Raw genomic sequence first — 14,780 nt, forward strand, 5'->3', positions numbered from 1 at the left:
TTGTGATATCTTAAAGGTAGGGTAAGTGATTTGCTTTGGTTAAAATAAGTGTTCAATATCTCTATATTCTGATAGTGTCAGGGTGCGAGTTCAGAGGACCCAAATGCAGTACGACACGAGGCAGGAATCAAAGTTGAGGAGGTTTATTAACCAAACTTAAGCAACCCATAAAATGGGGAAGGCAAAACAGGAACGGAATATACAGATGGCTTTCAGCCTATGTACAGCACTAAACATTCACTAACATCAAACGACGACCTGACAAGGAACTGAACAAACAGGGGAGACTATATAGACACAGGGTTAACAGGACACAGGTGAACACTAGACAAATCAGCACAGGGATTGGCTGGGGCACAACAGGACACAGGTGGGGAACATGACTAATGCATACTGGTGAGACAAGACAGGAAGCGATAACAAGGCAGACAGGAAACAATACTACAAAACAAGAGTAGACAACATCAGGGCAAAAGGCAACAGAGTAACAACAATACAGATAGAACATGAAGTATGCCGAACATACAATAAGCAGAATACAGAACATGCAGTATGCACTTCGGCCTAAAGTGTCCACGACCCTATAGGGGCATTCAAGGTCTAAATAATAAAGTCGGCCTAACCGGCCTAAAGTGTCCATGACCATACAAGGGCATACAGGTCTAAATAATAAAGTCAAAGTCCACGGCCCGAGGAGCGGACCGTGACAGTACCCCCCCCTCCAAGGGATGGATCCCAGACATCCCACATGACTACCAAACAAGGGTGGGTGGTGGGGGCCAGGAGGCAGGGAAGTGGGGGCAGCAAAAAGGGCAAGGAACAAAAACAGAACTGACTGGGGCAGGGCAAAAATACTGGGCCAGCAGAACTGTACAGGGCAGGACAGGACTAGGTTAGGGAAGGGCAAAACCACTGACTGGTAAGGGGCAGGGCAACATAGAACAGGCCGAAAGGGGGACAAGCAGGAAAAGACAGAGCAAAATACAGACATTCAAAAGGACAATTACAAAGACAGGCACATTCAAACCAGACCAAGAGACACAGGCAACAGACATCACACAAACTAGCTGACGAGCAGACAGCTAGCCGTAATGCTGAAAAACGGACAGAGAACGAGAAAACACTGACAGACAGAGAGACAGCAGAACACACAACCATACAACCGGAATCACATAGAAAGACAGGAGGGCAGACACGCAGACATACAGACAAGCAGACAGGTAAAAGGTGAGACAGACCGAGAGACATACAGATCAACTGACAGACAGCCATGCAGGCGGACCAACATGAGGTTAGACACAGCAGGCGGGTAAAAGGGTCGAAAGGGAAACTGGAATACGGGGGACTAGAAAGACGGACGAGCAGAATAGCAGACATGCTAGCAGACATACATACCGGGAGACAAGCAGATAAACAAATAGGGAGAGCAGCTATCTGGGTGACAGAAGGAAAAACAGAGTTGGCCTGGGGAACTGGACTATAGACAGGGCTGGGAATGGGCCTAACAACAGGATTGGGAATGGGGCTAACAACAGGGCTAGGAACCAACCTGGGGTCAGGGACAGAGACCGGCCTTAGCGGTGCAGAGCAGGGGCCGGCCAACAGAAGAGCAGTCCCGGGTCCGGCGGCTGGAGTGCAGGCCCTGGATCTGGCAACTGGTGAGCCAGTCCAGGGTCCAACCGCAGGAGTGCAGGCCCGGGATCCAACCGCTGGAGTGCAGGCCCAAGACCCGCTGACTGGGGTGCGGGCCCTGAGTCCAACTGCTGGAGTGCTGGTTTGGTTTCGGCAGTGACAAACAGTGGCAATACAGAAAGTTCATCAGCAGTGACAGCCGAGAAAACTGACATGGTTCCAGGCGGAGGCTTGACCCAGACAGCTGACGAGGGGGCAGGTGGGACATCGGCGGGGTCAGCAGATCTCAATCTTTTGCTCAAGGCTGGTGGAGGGCTGCGCACTTAACTCCAAACATGTCATCATGTAGTGCAGAATCTCCTTTAATCCAGCCTCAGAGCTGTCGTCCGCTGGGTCCATAACTGGTCAGGTCGTACTATCAGGGTGCGAGTTCAGAGGACCCAAATGCAGTACGACACGAGGCAGGAATCAAAGTTGAGGAGGTTTATTAACCAAACTTAAGCAACCCATAAAATGGGGAAGGCAAAACAGGAACGGAATATACAGATGGCTTTCAGCCTATGTACAGCACTAAACATTCACTAACATCAAACGACGACCTGACAAGGAACTGAACAAACAGGGGAGACTATATAGACACAGGGTTAACAGGACACAGGTGAACACTAGACAAATCAGCACAGGGATTGGCTGGGGCACAACAGGACACAGGTGGGGAACATGACTAATGCATACTGGTGAGACAAGACAGGAAGCGATAACAAGGCAGACAGGAAACAATACTACAAAACAAGAGTAGACAACATCAGGGCAAAAGGCAACAGAGTAACAACAATACAGATAGAACATGAAGTATGCCGAACATACAATAAGCAGAATACAGAACATGCAGTATGCACTTCGGCCTAAAGTGTCCACGACCCTATAGGGGCATTCAAGGTCTAAATAATAAAGTCGGCCTAACCGGCCTAAAGTGTCCATGACCATACAAGGGCATACAGGTCTAAATAATAAAGTCAAAGTCCACGGCCCGAGGAGCGGACCGTGACAGTACCCCCCCTCCAAGGGATGGATCCCAGACATCCCACATGACTACCAAACAAGGGTGGGTGGTGGGGGCCAGGAGGCAGGGAAGTGGGGGCAGCAAAAAGGGCAAGGAACAAAAACAGAACTGACTGGGGCAGGGCAAAAATACTGGGCCAGCAGAACTGTACAGGGCAGGACAGGACTAGGTTAGGGAAGGGCAAAACCACTGACTGGTAAGGGGCAGGGCAACATAGAACAGGCCGAAAGGGGGACAAGCAGGAAAAGACAGAGCAAAATACAGACATTCAAAAGGACAATTACAAAGACAGGCACATTCAAACCAGACCAAGAGACACAGGCAACAGACATCACACAAACTAGCTGACGAGCAGACAGCTAGCCGTAATGCTGAAAAACGGACAGAGAACGAGAAAACACTGACAGACAGAGAGACAGCAGAACACACAACCATACAACCGGAATCACATAGAAAGACAGGAGGGCAGACACGCAGACATACAGACAAGCAGACAGGTAAAAGGTGAGACAGACCGAGAGACATACAGATCAACTGACAGACAGCCATGCAGGCGGACCAACATGAGGTTAGACACAGCAGGCGGGTAAAAGGGTCGAAAGGGAAACTGGAATACGGGGGACTAGAAAGACGGACGAGCAGAATAGCAGACATGCTAGCAGACATACATACCGGGAGACAAGCAGATAAACAAATAGGGAGAGCAGCTATCTGGGTGACAGAAGGAAAAACAGAGTTGGCCTGGGGAACTGGACTATAGACAGGGCTGGGAATGGGCCTAACAACAGGATTGGGAATGGGGCTAACAACAGGGCTAGGAACCAACCTGGGGTCAGGGACAGAGACCGGCCTTAGCGGTGCAGAGCAGGGGCCGGCCAACAGAAGAGCAGTCCCGGGTCCGGCGGCTGGAGTGCAGGCCCTGGATCTGGCAACTGGTGAGCCAGTCCAGGGTCCAACCGCAGGAGTGCAGGCCCGGGATCCAACCGCTGGAGTGCAGGCCCAAGACCCGCTGACTGGGGTGCGGGCCCTGAGTCCAACTGCTGGAGTGCTGGTTTGGTTTCGGCAGTGACAAACAGTGGCAATACAGAAAGTTCATCAGCAGTGACAGCCGAGAAAACTGACATGGTTCCAGGCGGAGGCTTGACCCAGACAGCTGACGAGGGGGCAGGTGGGACATCGGCGGGGTCAGCAGATCTCAATCTTTTGCTCAAGGCTGGTGGAGGGCTGCGCACTTAACTCCAAACATGTCATCATGTAGTGCAGAATCTCCTTTAATCCAGCCTCAGAGCTGTCGTCCGCTGGGTCCATAACTGGTCAGGTCGTACTATCAGGGTGCGAGTTCAGAGGACCCAAATGCAGTACGACACGAGGCAGGAATCAAAGTTGAGGAGGTTTATTAACCAAACTTAAGCAACCCATAAAATGGGGAAGGCAAAACAGGAACGGAATATACAGATGGCTTTCAGCCTATGTACAGCACTAAACATTCACTAACATCAAACGACGACCTGACAAGGAACTGAACAAACAGGGGAGACTATATAGACACAGGGTTAACAGGACACAGGTGAACACTAGACAAATCAGCACAGGGATTGGCTGGGGCACAACAGGACACAGGTGGGGAACATGACTAATGCATACTGGTGAGACAAGACAGGAAGCGATAACAAGGCAGACAGGAAACAATACTACAAAACAAGAGTAGACAACATCAGGGCAAAAGGCAACAGAGTAACAACAATACAGATAGAACATGAAGTATGCCGAACATACAATAAGCAGAATACAGAACATGCAGTATGCACTTCGGCCTAAAGTGTCCACGACCCTATAGGGGCATTCAAGGTCTAAATAATAAAGTCGGCCTAACCGGCCTAAAGTGTCCATGACCATACAAGGGCATACAGGTCTAAATAATAAAGTCAAAGTCCACGGCCCGAGGAGCGGACCGTGACAGATAGTACTCATTGCCATAGAGTGTCTGATCAGTAACAGGTGTCTCCATGTCTATCCAGCTCTTTATAAAACAGAAAATGCATTTTCGTTTCAGTTTCAGTTTCATTTCCAATTTTATCCAATAAGGATAGAGAACTCAGTCAGGATACAGATTAAACAAGTGAAATTGGAAGTGATGACACTAAGAAATGAGCTGACAAAATGGGAACTGGAACACTGTAAAAAATTAAGCTGATAAATGGGTACTCTCCTCTGATTGGCTGAAATATTGTCACCTACCAAAAAAAATATTTTCTGTTTATTAAAGAGCTGGAGAGACGGGGAGGCCCCTGTTACTGAACAAACACTCTATGGCAATGATTACTATCAGCATATAGTGCTTTAACCTTTTAACAAAATACTTTTTGTTTTAACCAAAAAATATCACTTACCCTAAGTATAATTATTATTTTTCAACGTTTGCTTTTATTCCTGACCCCTAGCTTGTTTTGTTTTTTTAAATGGCTTCATCATGAATAATCTTTACTTTAAAGTTGTCATTAATCCACAGATTGATATTAACGGCACTGCTGATTTTTTTAACAGAGGCAGTGGCAGTGGTTCTATAAGTAAGGGATAATCAGCGAGTAAGTGTGCAATAATTGGTCATTAATATTCATCATATGACTGCTCTGATTGGCTATAAGTGGGAGAAAGCCTGGGAAGGGAATGCTAATCCACAATCCATATACTGTCTAGAAATTAACCCTGAAGCTAATGGATGATAGTACAAAGCTTTTATGCAATTTATTGTACACACTCTTACCACTAAAGAACGCTGCTCTCTGCGCGCGTGCACACACTGTGTGGGCTGTCTCCATTTCATAATAAATATCATTCATATAATAAACCAGTTTGTTGACCTCTGGCATACACATCAGCTTGATCTCCATTACAATGTAGTTACTGGTAGACAAGAATTAAATGATTGAAAAATCTAGAACAGCTGTTGTTACCACCAACCTTGGGGAATGTGATATTATTTCATGTTTTTCTTTTGGAAATTGTACAATAATAACATAATAATCACAATAGACAGACAGACAGACAGTACATGTAGATATAGATATAGATGGATGGATGGATGGGAGGGTGGGTAGGTAGGTAGGTAGGTAGGTTGGTTGGTTGGTTGGTTGGTTGATTGATTGATTGATTGATTGATTGATTGATTGATTGATTGATTGATTGATTGATTGATTGATTGATTGATTGATTGATTGATTGATTGACGAAAGTCAAAGGCACATCATGCTCAAACAGACATCAGATCATATTGATTTATTTCTTGAGATGAAGAAGGCCAATTTTAACCACTTTAACCACTGCATTGACCAGAGACAGGGGTCTATACTAGAACCCTCTTTTCCCCTCTACAACAAATATCTTCTCTGAAAATATTATATATGTATTATTTTTTTGTTAGTTGTCTTATTTAAAAACAACAGCACAAGTTGTCAGTAGAGAGGGTTAGGTGGTCCTTTCAACTTAAAGGAGTAGTTCACCCAAAAAATAGCCTCGATCTCTGGGCTTTTATTGTTTAGTTTTGCTAAAAAATAAAAGCCTGGACCAGCGCGTCGGTGTACCCGGTATAGGAAGTGTTTCATTTCCCCAACCAACCAGAGTGCAGTGGGCGTCGCTCGTAATGTTGTGTTGACGGGGCGGGGGCTGACGGACAGATCTGTGAACCAATGGGATCATGCGCATTCTCTCCGCGCTGATTTTAAACCCGCCCCTCTATACACGAAAGCAGGAAGGCTAGTGCAGCCTACCCAAAAAATTACTTATTTTCTATCAATTGCACTACACACCACATGATTTTTAGTTTTTGTCGGTTTCCTTAGCCAATAATTTTTTACGAGACTTTGAATCTCCTACGAGATACATAAGCAGCTTTCCACCATAATCAAAGTATTACCTTGAGTGCAACAAAAACAAAACATCTCAATGAATTCAAGGCTTCAAGGAGTGTGTAATTGATGGAAAATAAGTATTTTTTTTGGGGTGAACTACTACTACTAATGACTTGACTACTAGGCCTACTATGAATTGCTGGCTTTTTCCCCCTCATTCATCAATGCTTCCTTCCGACCGTTCAAATCGATCTTAAATGCTTTTCTTTCCCCCCTTTTACTTAAAGTGTGTGTGTGTGTGTGTGTGTGTGTGTGTGTGTGTGTGTGTGTGTGCGCGCGCGCGCGCGCGCGCGCGTGTGTGTGTGTGTGTGTGTGTGTGTGTGTGTGTGTGTGTGTGTGTGTGTGTGTGTGTGAGTGTGAGTGTGTGCGCGCGGTCGTGCTCGCATGTGCGTGTGCCAAATGCGCATTTGGAGATACGCACACGCGAGCACAACCACGCGCCACAGGAGAGAGACGAATCATCTTCTCTGCGCACCGGAGGCGAATCCACTCATCAGCAGTGGTGTAAAGTAACTCAGTACATTTACTCAAGTACTGTAAGTACACTGTTTTGGTTTTATTTTTATTTTACTTATTTCCAATTTTCTGTGCTTTTACTTCTACTCCACTAGATCTGATCTCAGAGACAACTTACTTTTACTCCATTACAAGTATATGAAAACTTTATAGTTACTAGTTACTTTGTAGATTTTGATTACAAAATATACATTAACCACTTCAGCCTATATTTCGGCCATGTGAAAATAGCCGATCTACAAGATCACAATGTGATGCATTGTGAGCTTGTAGATCTAATATTTTCAAAAGAGTTGCATACATTGCAAAACTTGTGAAACGGGACACTCTGCATAATGAGTAGCCTACTTTCTACTTTTGGTACTTTAAGTAAGTAGCCTACATTTTTATTTAATTTTTTATCTCTACGAGTCTTAGCTACCACGCCCCCAGTTTGCGCTGAAATGTCAGCTCCAAAGCCTGTATTTCTCCAAACAAGTACAAATGAAAAATATAAGGTGCTTACCCGCGTGTCCCAAATGTTAACTCAGTGTCCGGCGTGTTTGTGCAATGTATTAGTCCATATTTTTCAATAAAGAAGTGTTTTAATTTCGACTGTGGCCGAACTCCCCCCCCCCCCCCTCGTTTCCTTCCTGTTTACATTGAGTGTAATTCCGGCTTTCACCGGATGCGCCCCTTCACTACCACCCATTGGGAAGCTTTGGAGCTTACATTCCAGGGCAATCTGGGGGGGGGCGGGTGGTGGTAGCTAAGACTCTCGTAGACATAAATAAAATGTCAAAATCGATAACATACATCTACGAGAAGGCGAGTCTTTATCTAAGGCTAGAGGGAGCATGGCATGGCATCTATGATCTGGTAGCTGGAGGCTGTGGCGCTGCTTCTCCCCAACAGGTGGATGCGAGCAGTGGCTTCAGAGCCAGCAAAACTGCGGACAAAACAACATGTCTCCTGATGGGGGGAAACAGACTGGACACACTGAGTACTATAATCAATCAGGTACGCTTTTTCCACTTGATTTTTGTCCCGTTTCTTGGCGTTCTTCTTGAGAGATGAACGCCTCACTCTCTCTCACTCACTCACTCACTCACTCACTCACTCACACACACTCAACTCACTCACACACACACACACACACACACACACAGGGGCGACGGTCCGGTCCGGACGCATGTGGATCTAATACGCAATAAGCTCCTTCTTCCCAAGACAACATCAATCGTCACCGCGACCCACCCGAGTTTTAGAGGGTCCTGTCCTGGAAACTGGGTTTCTTTTTTATTATTTTATGTTGATTAATTGAATACATGGACCACAATGGAAACAACAAGACCGCAAGGACTTTTTTTGTGTTATCCTTTTAGACCAAGCGCATGACTGCGCTCGTGCTGTTATGCATGTCGGTCTAATAAAGTATTCAATCAATTAATCAATCAATCAATCAATCAATCAGATGAAGTGAACTCTGCGGTCCGCTGCGGATTGTGCGCGTTTCGGTTGGATGGATGGATGGACTGATGGATGGACAGACAGACATCGTGACCGCATGTATTTGGTGGCTTTACTTTAAGCACGATGGAGAGAGATTCGGACACAACAATGGCAACAATGAAGTAACCGTTGGATACATAATATCCTGCTGCATGTTCTAATGTGTGTTGGATACATTGTTTCTTCTAAATTGACTTTCCCCCCGTTTTCGGAATTATACAGTCAAAGCAAAGGAGAAGGAAATCAGTCTCTTCAGAGCAGAGCGGGAATCCTCATGTCCAACGCAAAGGTTAGTTATTTCATTTTAACTTTGAGATTAACTAGCCTTGGGTCGAGACTATCAGAGATGTATTTAATGTAGACTGACTTTTTTTTAAAGCAAAAGTCAGACTCGATAAAATACATGACAGTCTTGATCCACGGCTATAGAAATGAGTGACCATGACACATCAGCCTGTACACCAAACGAAGTTGGATTTATCAATTGCTTTTAATTGAGAAGTGCATGTGAATGATTGTAAAGACAAAAGTAAATACAATAGGGATCACCTATACATGTAGACAATAAAGCTCTCTTTTAGGCGATGTAAAATACATTTGTTTTCCACCAGATGTTCTGCCAGACATTCTTTTCACCAGATGTTCTGCCTGTGTACAGCAGAGCAGGCTATTATACTGAATACCTGAATCTTGTCCACAATACATCATCATGACAAAGTCAATTCAGTACACTTCAAAGTGAATTATCCACCCACTTTACGGGATTGGGTTTTCTATTTTATTGTAAAAAAATATTTTAAAAATGCTGCAATTTTAGCCAGATGAGAGTTTATAGGACAGATTACTACTGAATCAATCAACAGGTTATTGAGATGATGTGATAAATATTCATAGGATATATATCAGACAACCCAAGATGAGAAATGCCTATTTAAATTAGGAATCTTAAGTCAAGAGGACTGAATTCACCCCTGTGGGATGCAACAAATGCAAATTGCAATCTGGTGTTATTTATTCTAATCTACTCGACTGAATACATCTTTACCACTCTGCATTTCCACCACTATAATTTTTCATTTGAATGCCAAACATAATGGATTCAGAGAGGCTGATAGTATGCACTTAGAGTACATTAGTGTACTGTACTGTATCTATTCTACACAGCCTTTGTTTGGTCTGTCCATCCATATTAATGTAACCATGACTGTCTGGCATGCAGTGATAACAGTCACCATCTGTTTCAGAAGACAGTTTATTGGTAAACATGGAGAAAATGCAAAGGAAATGCTCTGCTATATGGATGTGTGGTGCAGTGAGAGCATAATGTGGCAATTCATACTTCATACACAGGGCAACAGACACATACTGTATGCAGAACTCACATTAGTCCACTGGAACTGCAGAGCATGACATCTGCAGGGACATACGTTGACATCATTCATTCACAGTAAAATACTTAATTTAACCCATTAAGACCGGGAATGCGTCTGTGTCATTTTAAGATTTCTTTGGGCTATTAAAAAATTGCAGATAATAATAGCTCATGATGTGTTTTAAAGCCAACATCTTTAACTCCGATCTGTGCTTCTGGGGGTCCCTGGAACAACACATTTTGAGATGCGGGTCCGTGGCCAAATACATACCATTTTGGGGGTCCTTGACATGGAAAAGCTGGAGCACCACTGATATAGCAGGATTTAGAAGAAAAAAAATAGATATGTATTTGGCTATATATATATTTTTTTTACATGTCTCAGTGTTACAAATGGATAAATTAACCCTTAGGATTTTACTGTGTACTTTCTCATTGTAAAATTACAAACTAGTGAAAAAAAGAAGGGAAATATCCTTTGTTGGCACAGCAGGCTTAAATCTGTGCCAAAAAAGACGGGTTGCCAGTTCAAAATCTTAGTCACCAGAAACCACAGGTAGAATTACACATGCAGATTAGATATGTCACTCTTGACTCTTGTTCTCATAGCAATGCAATTTCGTGCAAAATGTAAAATGACATTACATCTGGCAGTGGTGTGCTACTGGGCCTGGCTTTGGGGGCAAAACCACCGTTGATTCTGCAGCTGCTGGATTTCTGTGGTGATTCTGTTAAATTGCCATTTGCTACTGTTGTTCTCCTGAGATCTTCTTCAGTGCTGCAGAGAGTCTAAATGATCTTTGTAGCAGAGAGAGAGAGAGAGATGGAGAGAGAGGAAGTGGGAGAGAGAGGCAGAGAGAGAGAGAGAGAGAGAGAGAGAGAGAGAGAGAGAGAGAGAGAGGGGCAGAGAGAGAGAAAGGGGCAGAGAGAGGGACAGAAAGGCATAGAGGGATAGAGAATTAGAGATGATATGAACCAGGAAGAGAATGCCAGGGGGGTGGAGGGAGAGAGAGAGAGAGAGAGAGAGAGAGAGAGAGAGAGAGAGAGAGAGAGAGAGAGAGAGAGAGAGAGAGAGAGAGAGAGAGAGAGAGAGAGAGAGAGAGAAGCAAGGGGTTTAGGAGCAAGTATGAATTATATATACATGTGTATGTATATGTATGTTGAGTTCAAGTACACATCAAGTACAGTACTCAAGTAAATGTATTTCGTTACTGTTCACCATTGACTAGTAATGTAGTAGTAATGTCCCTGCTTTGATCCTTGGGATGGGGTAAGAATTCTGTTTTTTGAAACATATATATACTGTAATTGTTAAATGTATATGAAATATATAATTTGTATACCCTGGGAAAGGATTATATTCATTCATGGATAGATACTGTAAATATTTAATGCTGCCTGGGAAAGTTTTGCAAACATCATTTCCATCACCCTCCTCCTCGCTCTCTGTGTGTGTCATGGTCCACAAGACTGTGTGCTAACAACAGCAATGCCACATAAAACTAGATAATAAGATTAGTATTGGACTGTAAATTCTAACTCTCTCTGCCTCTCTCTCTCTCTCGTCTAACTCATTCAATCCGGGGGAACGCATCTCTGTCATTTTAGATTTCTTTAGCTATTCAAAAATGTTGAAAAAAAAATTCTACAAGCTCATAGCGTTGCACTCGGTGCCGCGCTATGAGCTTGTATCATCTGCTATTATTTTTTTTATATCTATAAGCTTTTTTTTTTAAAGCAAACATTTGTAAAATGTTTTGTTCCAGGGACCCCCAGAAGCAAAGCTTTGAGTTACAAATGTTTGCTTTAAAAAGTATATATTCAAAGATTATAGAAAATAGCAGATCCAAAAGCTCATAGCGATATGAGCTTGTAGATCTGCCATTTTTGAATAGCCAAAGAAACCTAAAGTGACTCGGAATGCGTTCCCGGTCTTAATGGGCTAATTGTGACCTTCCCCTTCTCTCACCAGTGCCTCTGTCACCTGACAGTCAAAACAAACACTTTTTTAATCCTCTGTTTCTTGTTCCTCTTGTCTTCTAACCCCCGTTCCCCCCACCATATAGTCTGACATCCCCCCGCCCGGCCCGGCAGTAACAACAGTAAGGTGCTGGTGCTGGTGAGCTGAAGACCACAACAGTAACAATGTCTCAGTTATACTACCGACGGACGGACAGCTCGTCCTACCGCGACCGCATCCCACTGAGGATCGTACGGGCCGAGTCGGAGCTGTCGCCCCTGGAGAAGGCCTACCTTGGAGCCGTGGAGAAAGGAGACTATGCTAGCGTGAAACAAGCCCTGGAGGTATGTACTGTATGTATGTGTATGTATGATTGATTGATTGATTAATTGATTGACAATATGTACAGAACAGGAAACTCAAAAGGATGACACAAAAGCGTGAAGCTTATTCAATAAGTAAACAAAAACATCTACTGATGCACAAACTTGGACACTTGGCTCATCAGTGTTGTTTCCTGGAGTCACTGGGTGTTTCGGGTCTTGCAACAGACACCCTCCTCCAGGCGTCCCGACCGAGGCTGATCAGACCCCGGCCTGCGTCCAAGTGGCATGCTACTGCCCCCACTGTCTCTTGGGGGGAGTTAGAGACTAGGGGGTTAGGGTGTTAGGGTTTAGGGTGGCAGGTGAAATGTTAGCAGGAAGGGTTGGCGACACTAGGAGGCTCTAGGCACTGTGGGTTGCCTCCGGGCCTGGCTCCTCCTTCATCTGACCAGAAGTGGGCATTCTTCTGTGCGTTGCGTCGTCATCATTGCTGCTGGGAAAGAACATCTCATTCTGCCTTGATGCATTTTTAAACCCTCCTTGCAGGTTTTACCGCAGTCTGTAGCTTTTTGGGTTCTTCCTCACAGAAGAAGTGGTTTGTGGCTGCCAACCCTCTCCACCCTGGGTGGCCGTCTCTCCGACAGTCCTCTGTCACTCCAGATGTCACCACGCTCTTCGTGGTCGTCACCCAGTCTGTTCCTGGTGACAACTGGTACTCCCACTCCCAGAGTTTTCAGTTAACAAAAACATCTACTGATGCACAAACTTGGACACATCATCAGTGTTATTTAATAATAATATCTCCAATTTATATACCGCTTTTCAAAGTAGTATCAAAGACACTTTACGCAGGGAGGAGGAGAAAAGAACAAAATAAAAAACACTAAGAAAAGGCTTAAGATTATGGAATAAAAATCAATAAAATCAGTGGAATGGTGAGCCAGGGGTGTACGTGAGCTGGGGAAATCCATATTGAAGAGGTGGGTTTGAGAGCGTTTTTTAAGATTTGGAGGGTGGGGGGGGCTTCTCTGAGAGTATTGGGGAGTGCATTGGGGAGTAGTACAAGCTTACAACGCCTCGCTTTGATAGGCGTTGTGAGCTTGTAGATCTGCTATTTTCAAAATTGTTGCCTCTTTCTTATATTATTTGACAATTTGGAGTATAGTTTGTTGATTTCTTTTGACACAGCCAAATGGTCTTTTTTCTTTTGAGGTACGCTATTATAAAGCTCTTAAATCATGCTATTAAATAAGGACTTTTAAGACTTAAAGACGGGGTGCCGTGATTTTCAGTGATCCCCCCCCCCCCTAAAACATAATCATCAGGTAATATGGTTATACTAGGAGGAAGATTATTTTCAAAAAAGTGTACAGAAACTGTTAAAATTATGTTTTTATGTGGACACGCCTCCAGTTCATTAAGTATACCTGGTTCTCACCTTAGCACCTCCTCCTTCACCTTAGCACCACCCACCTGTCCTAGTCCCTCCTCCTCCTCATGCCCACACCTGTTGTGTTAGGATAATGAGGGGGAGGGTATATATTTACTATGTCACTAAAGGGCTGTTTTTCTATTGGCACGTTTGACCCTCAAGGTTTCAGCCTCCAGGAAGAAACTCAAAATAGTCAGAGAAGACATAAAACACCATAAAAACACCACCAGGGGGCTTAATGAAGTTCTATCAACCTCATAGACTCATGAAAAACAGAAAAAGTGCAAAACCATGGCACCACCTCTTTAAAAGTCCTTAAATTGGCGATTCCCCTTGGGGACCCCCCAAAAATCATGTGAGGGACCCCCCTGGGGGTCCCGACTCACAGGTTGAGAACCACTGATCTAGATGTGTAACCATGGTGGGGGGGATGGAGTAAAATCAAAGAGAAGGTTGAATGGATGGATGGATTGATGGATAGATTTTTGAATGGATGGATGGAAAGAACAAGGTTCAAGGTTTTCTTTATTTGTCACGTCTCGTGTACATGTACAGAAGACCAGTGGTGTAAAAAGTACTCAACTTTCTTTACTTAAGTAAAAGTATCAATACTGCAATGTAGAAATACTCTGTTACAAGTAAAAGTTCAATATTAAAAATGTACTTGAGTAAAATTACAAAAGTATTGGCATCAATATGTACTTAAAGTACCAAAAGTAAAAGTACTTATTATGCCAAAATGTCCCATTTCAAGTTTTCGATATGTATAGAAATATTTTGAAAACAGCAGATCTACAAGCTCACAATGCGTCACATTCAAATAAATGTAGTGGAGTAAAAGTACAATATTTGGATCCAAGATGTAGTGGTGTAGAAGTAAAAGTATTATACTCAAATAAAGTACAAATACCTCAAAATTGTACTTAAGTACAGTACTTAAGTAAATGTACTTAGTTACTTTACGCCACTGCAGAAGACTACACATTATTGTTGTTTCTGTTTTCCTCAGACACTGTAGCAGCAGTAATAAATATATATTACGACAAGGGAATAAGAATAATCATAATCTGGTGCATGGAGCTG

The 14,780-nt window shown here is 43.7% G+C and overlaps 1 protein-coding gene across 1 annotated transcript in view; it reads left to right on the forward strand.

Annotated features, from left to right (window-relative positions):
• Positions 1-8,645: 8,645 nt before the first annotated feature.
• LOC308089788 (short transient receptor potential channel 4-like) overlaps positions 8,646-14,780 on the forward strand; it is an 86,118-nt gene continuing 79,983 nt past the window's right edge. The window contains exons 1-2 of the mRNA XM_080434712.1: positions 8,646-8,899; positions 12,049-12,286. Coding sequence (XP_080290838.1) covers positions 12,128-12,286 — 159 coding nt within the window. The 5' untranslated portion in view covers positions 8,646-8,899; positions 12,049-12,127. The remainder of the gene's footprint in view (positions 8,900-12,048; positions 12,287-14,780) is intronic.

This window comes from Gymnoscopelus braueri (genome assembly GCF_963280865.1).
Source record: "Gymnoscopelus braueri genome assembly, chromosome: 8".
Taxonomy (NCBI): Eukaryota; Metazoa; Chordata; class Actinopteri; order Myctophiformes; family Myctophidae; genus Gymnoscopelus; species Gymnoscopelus braueri.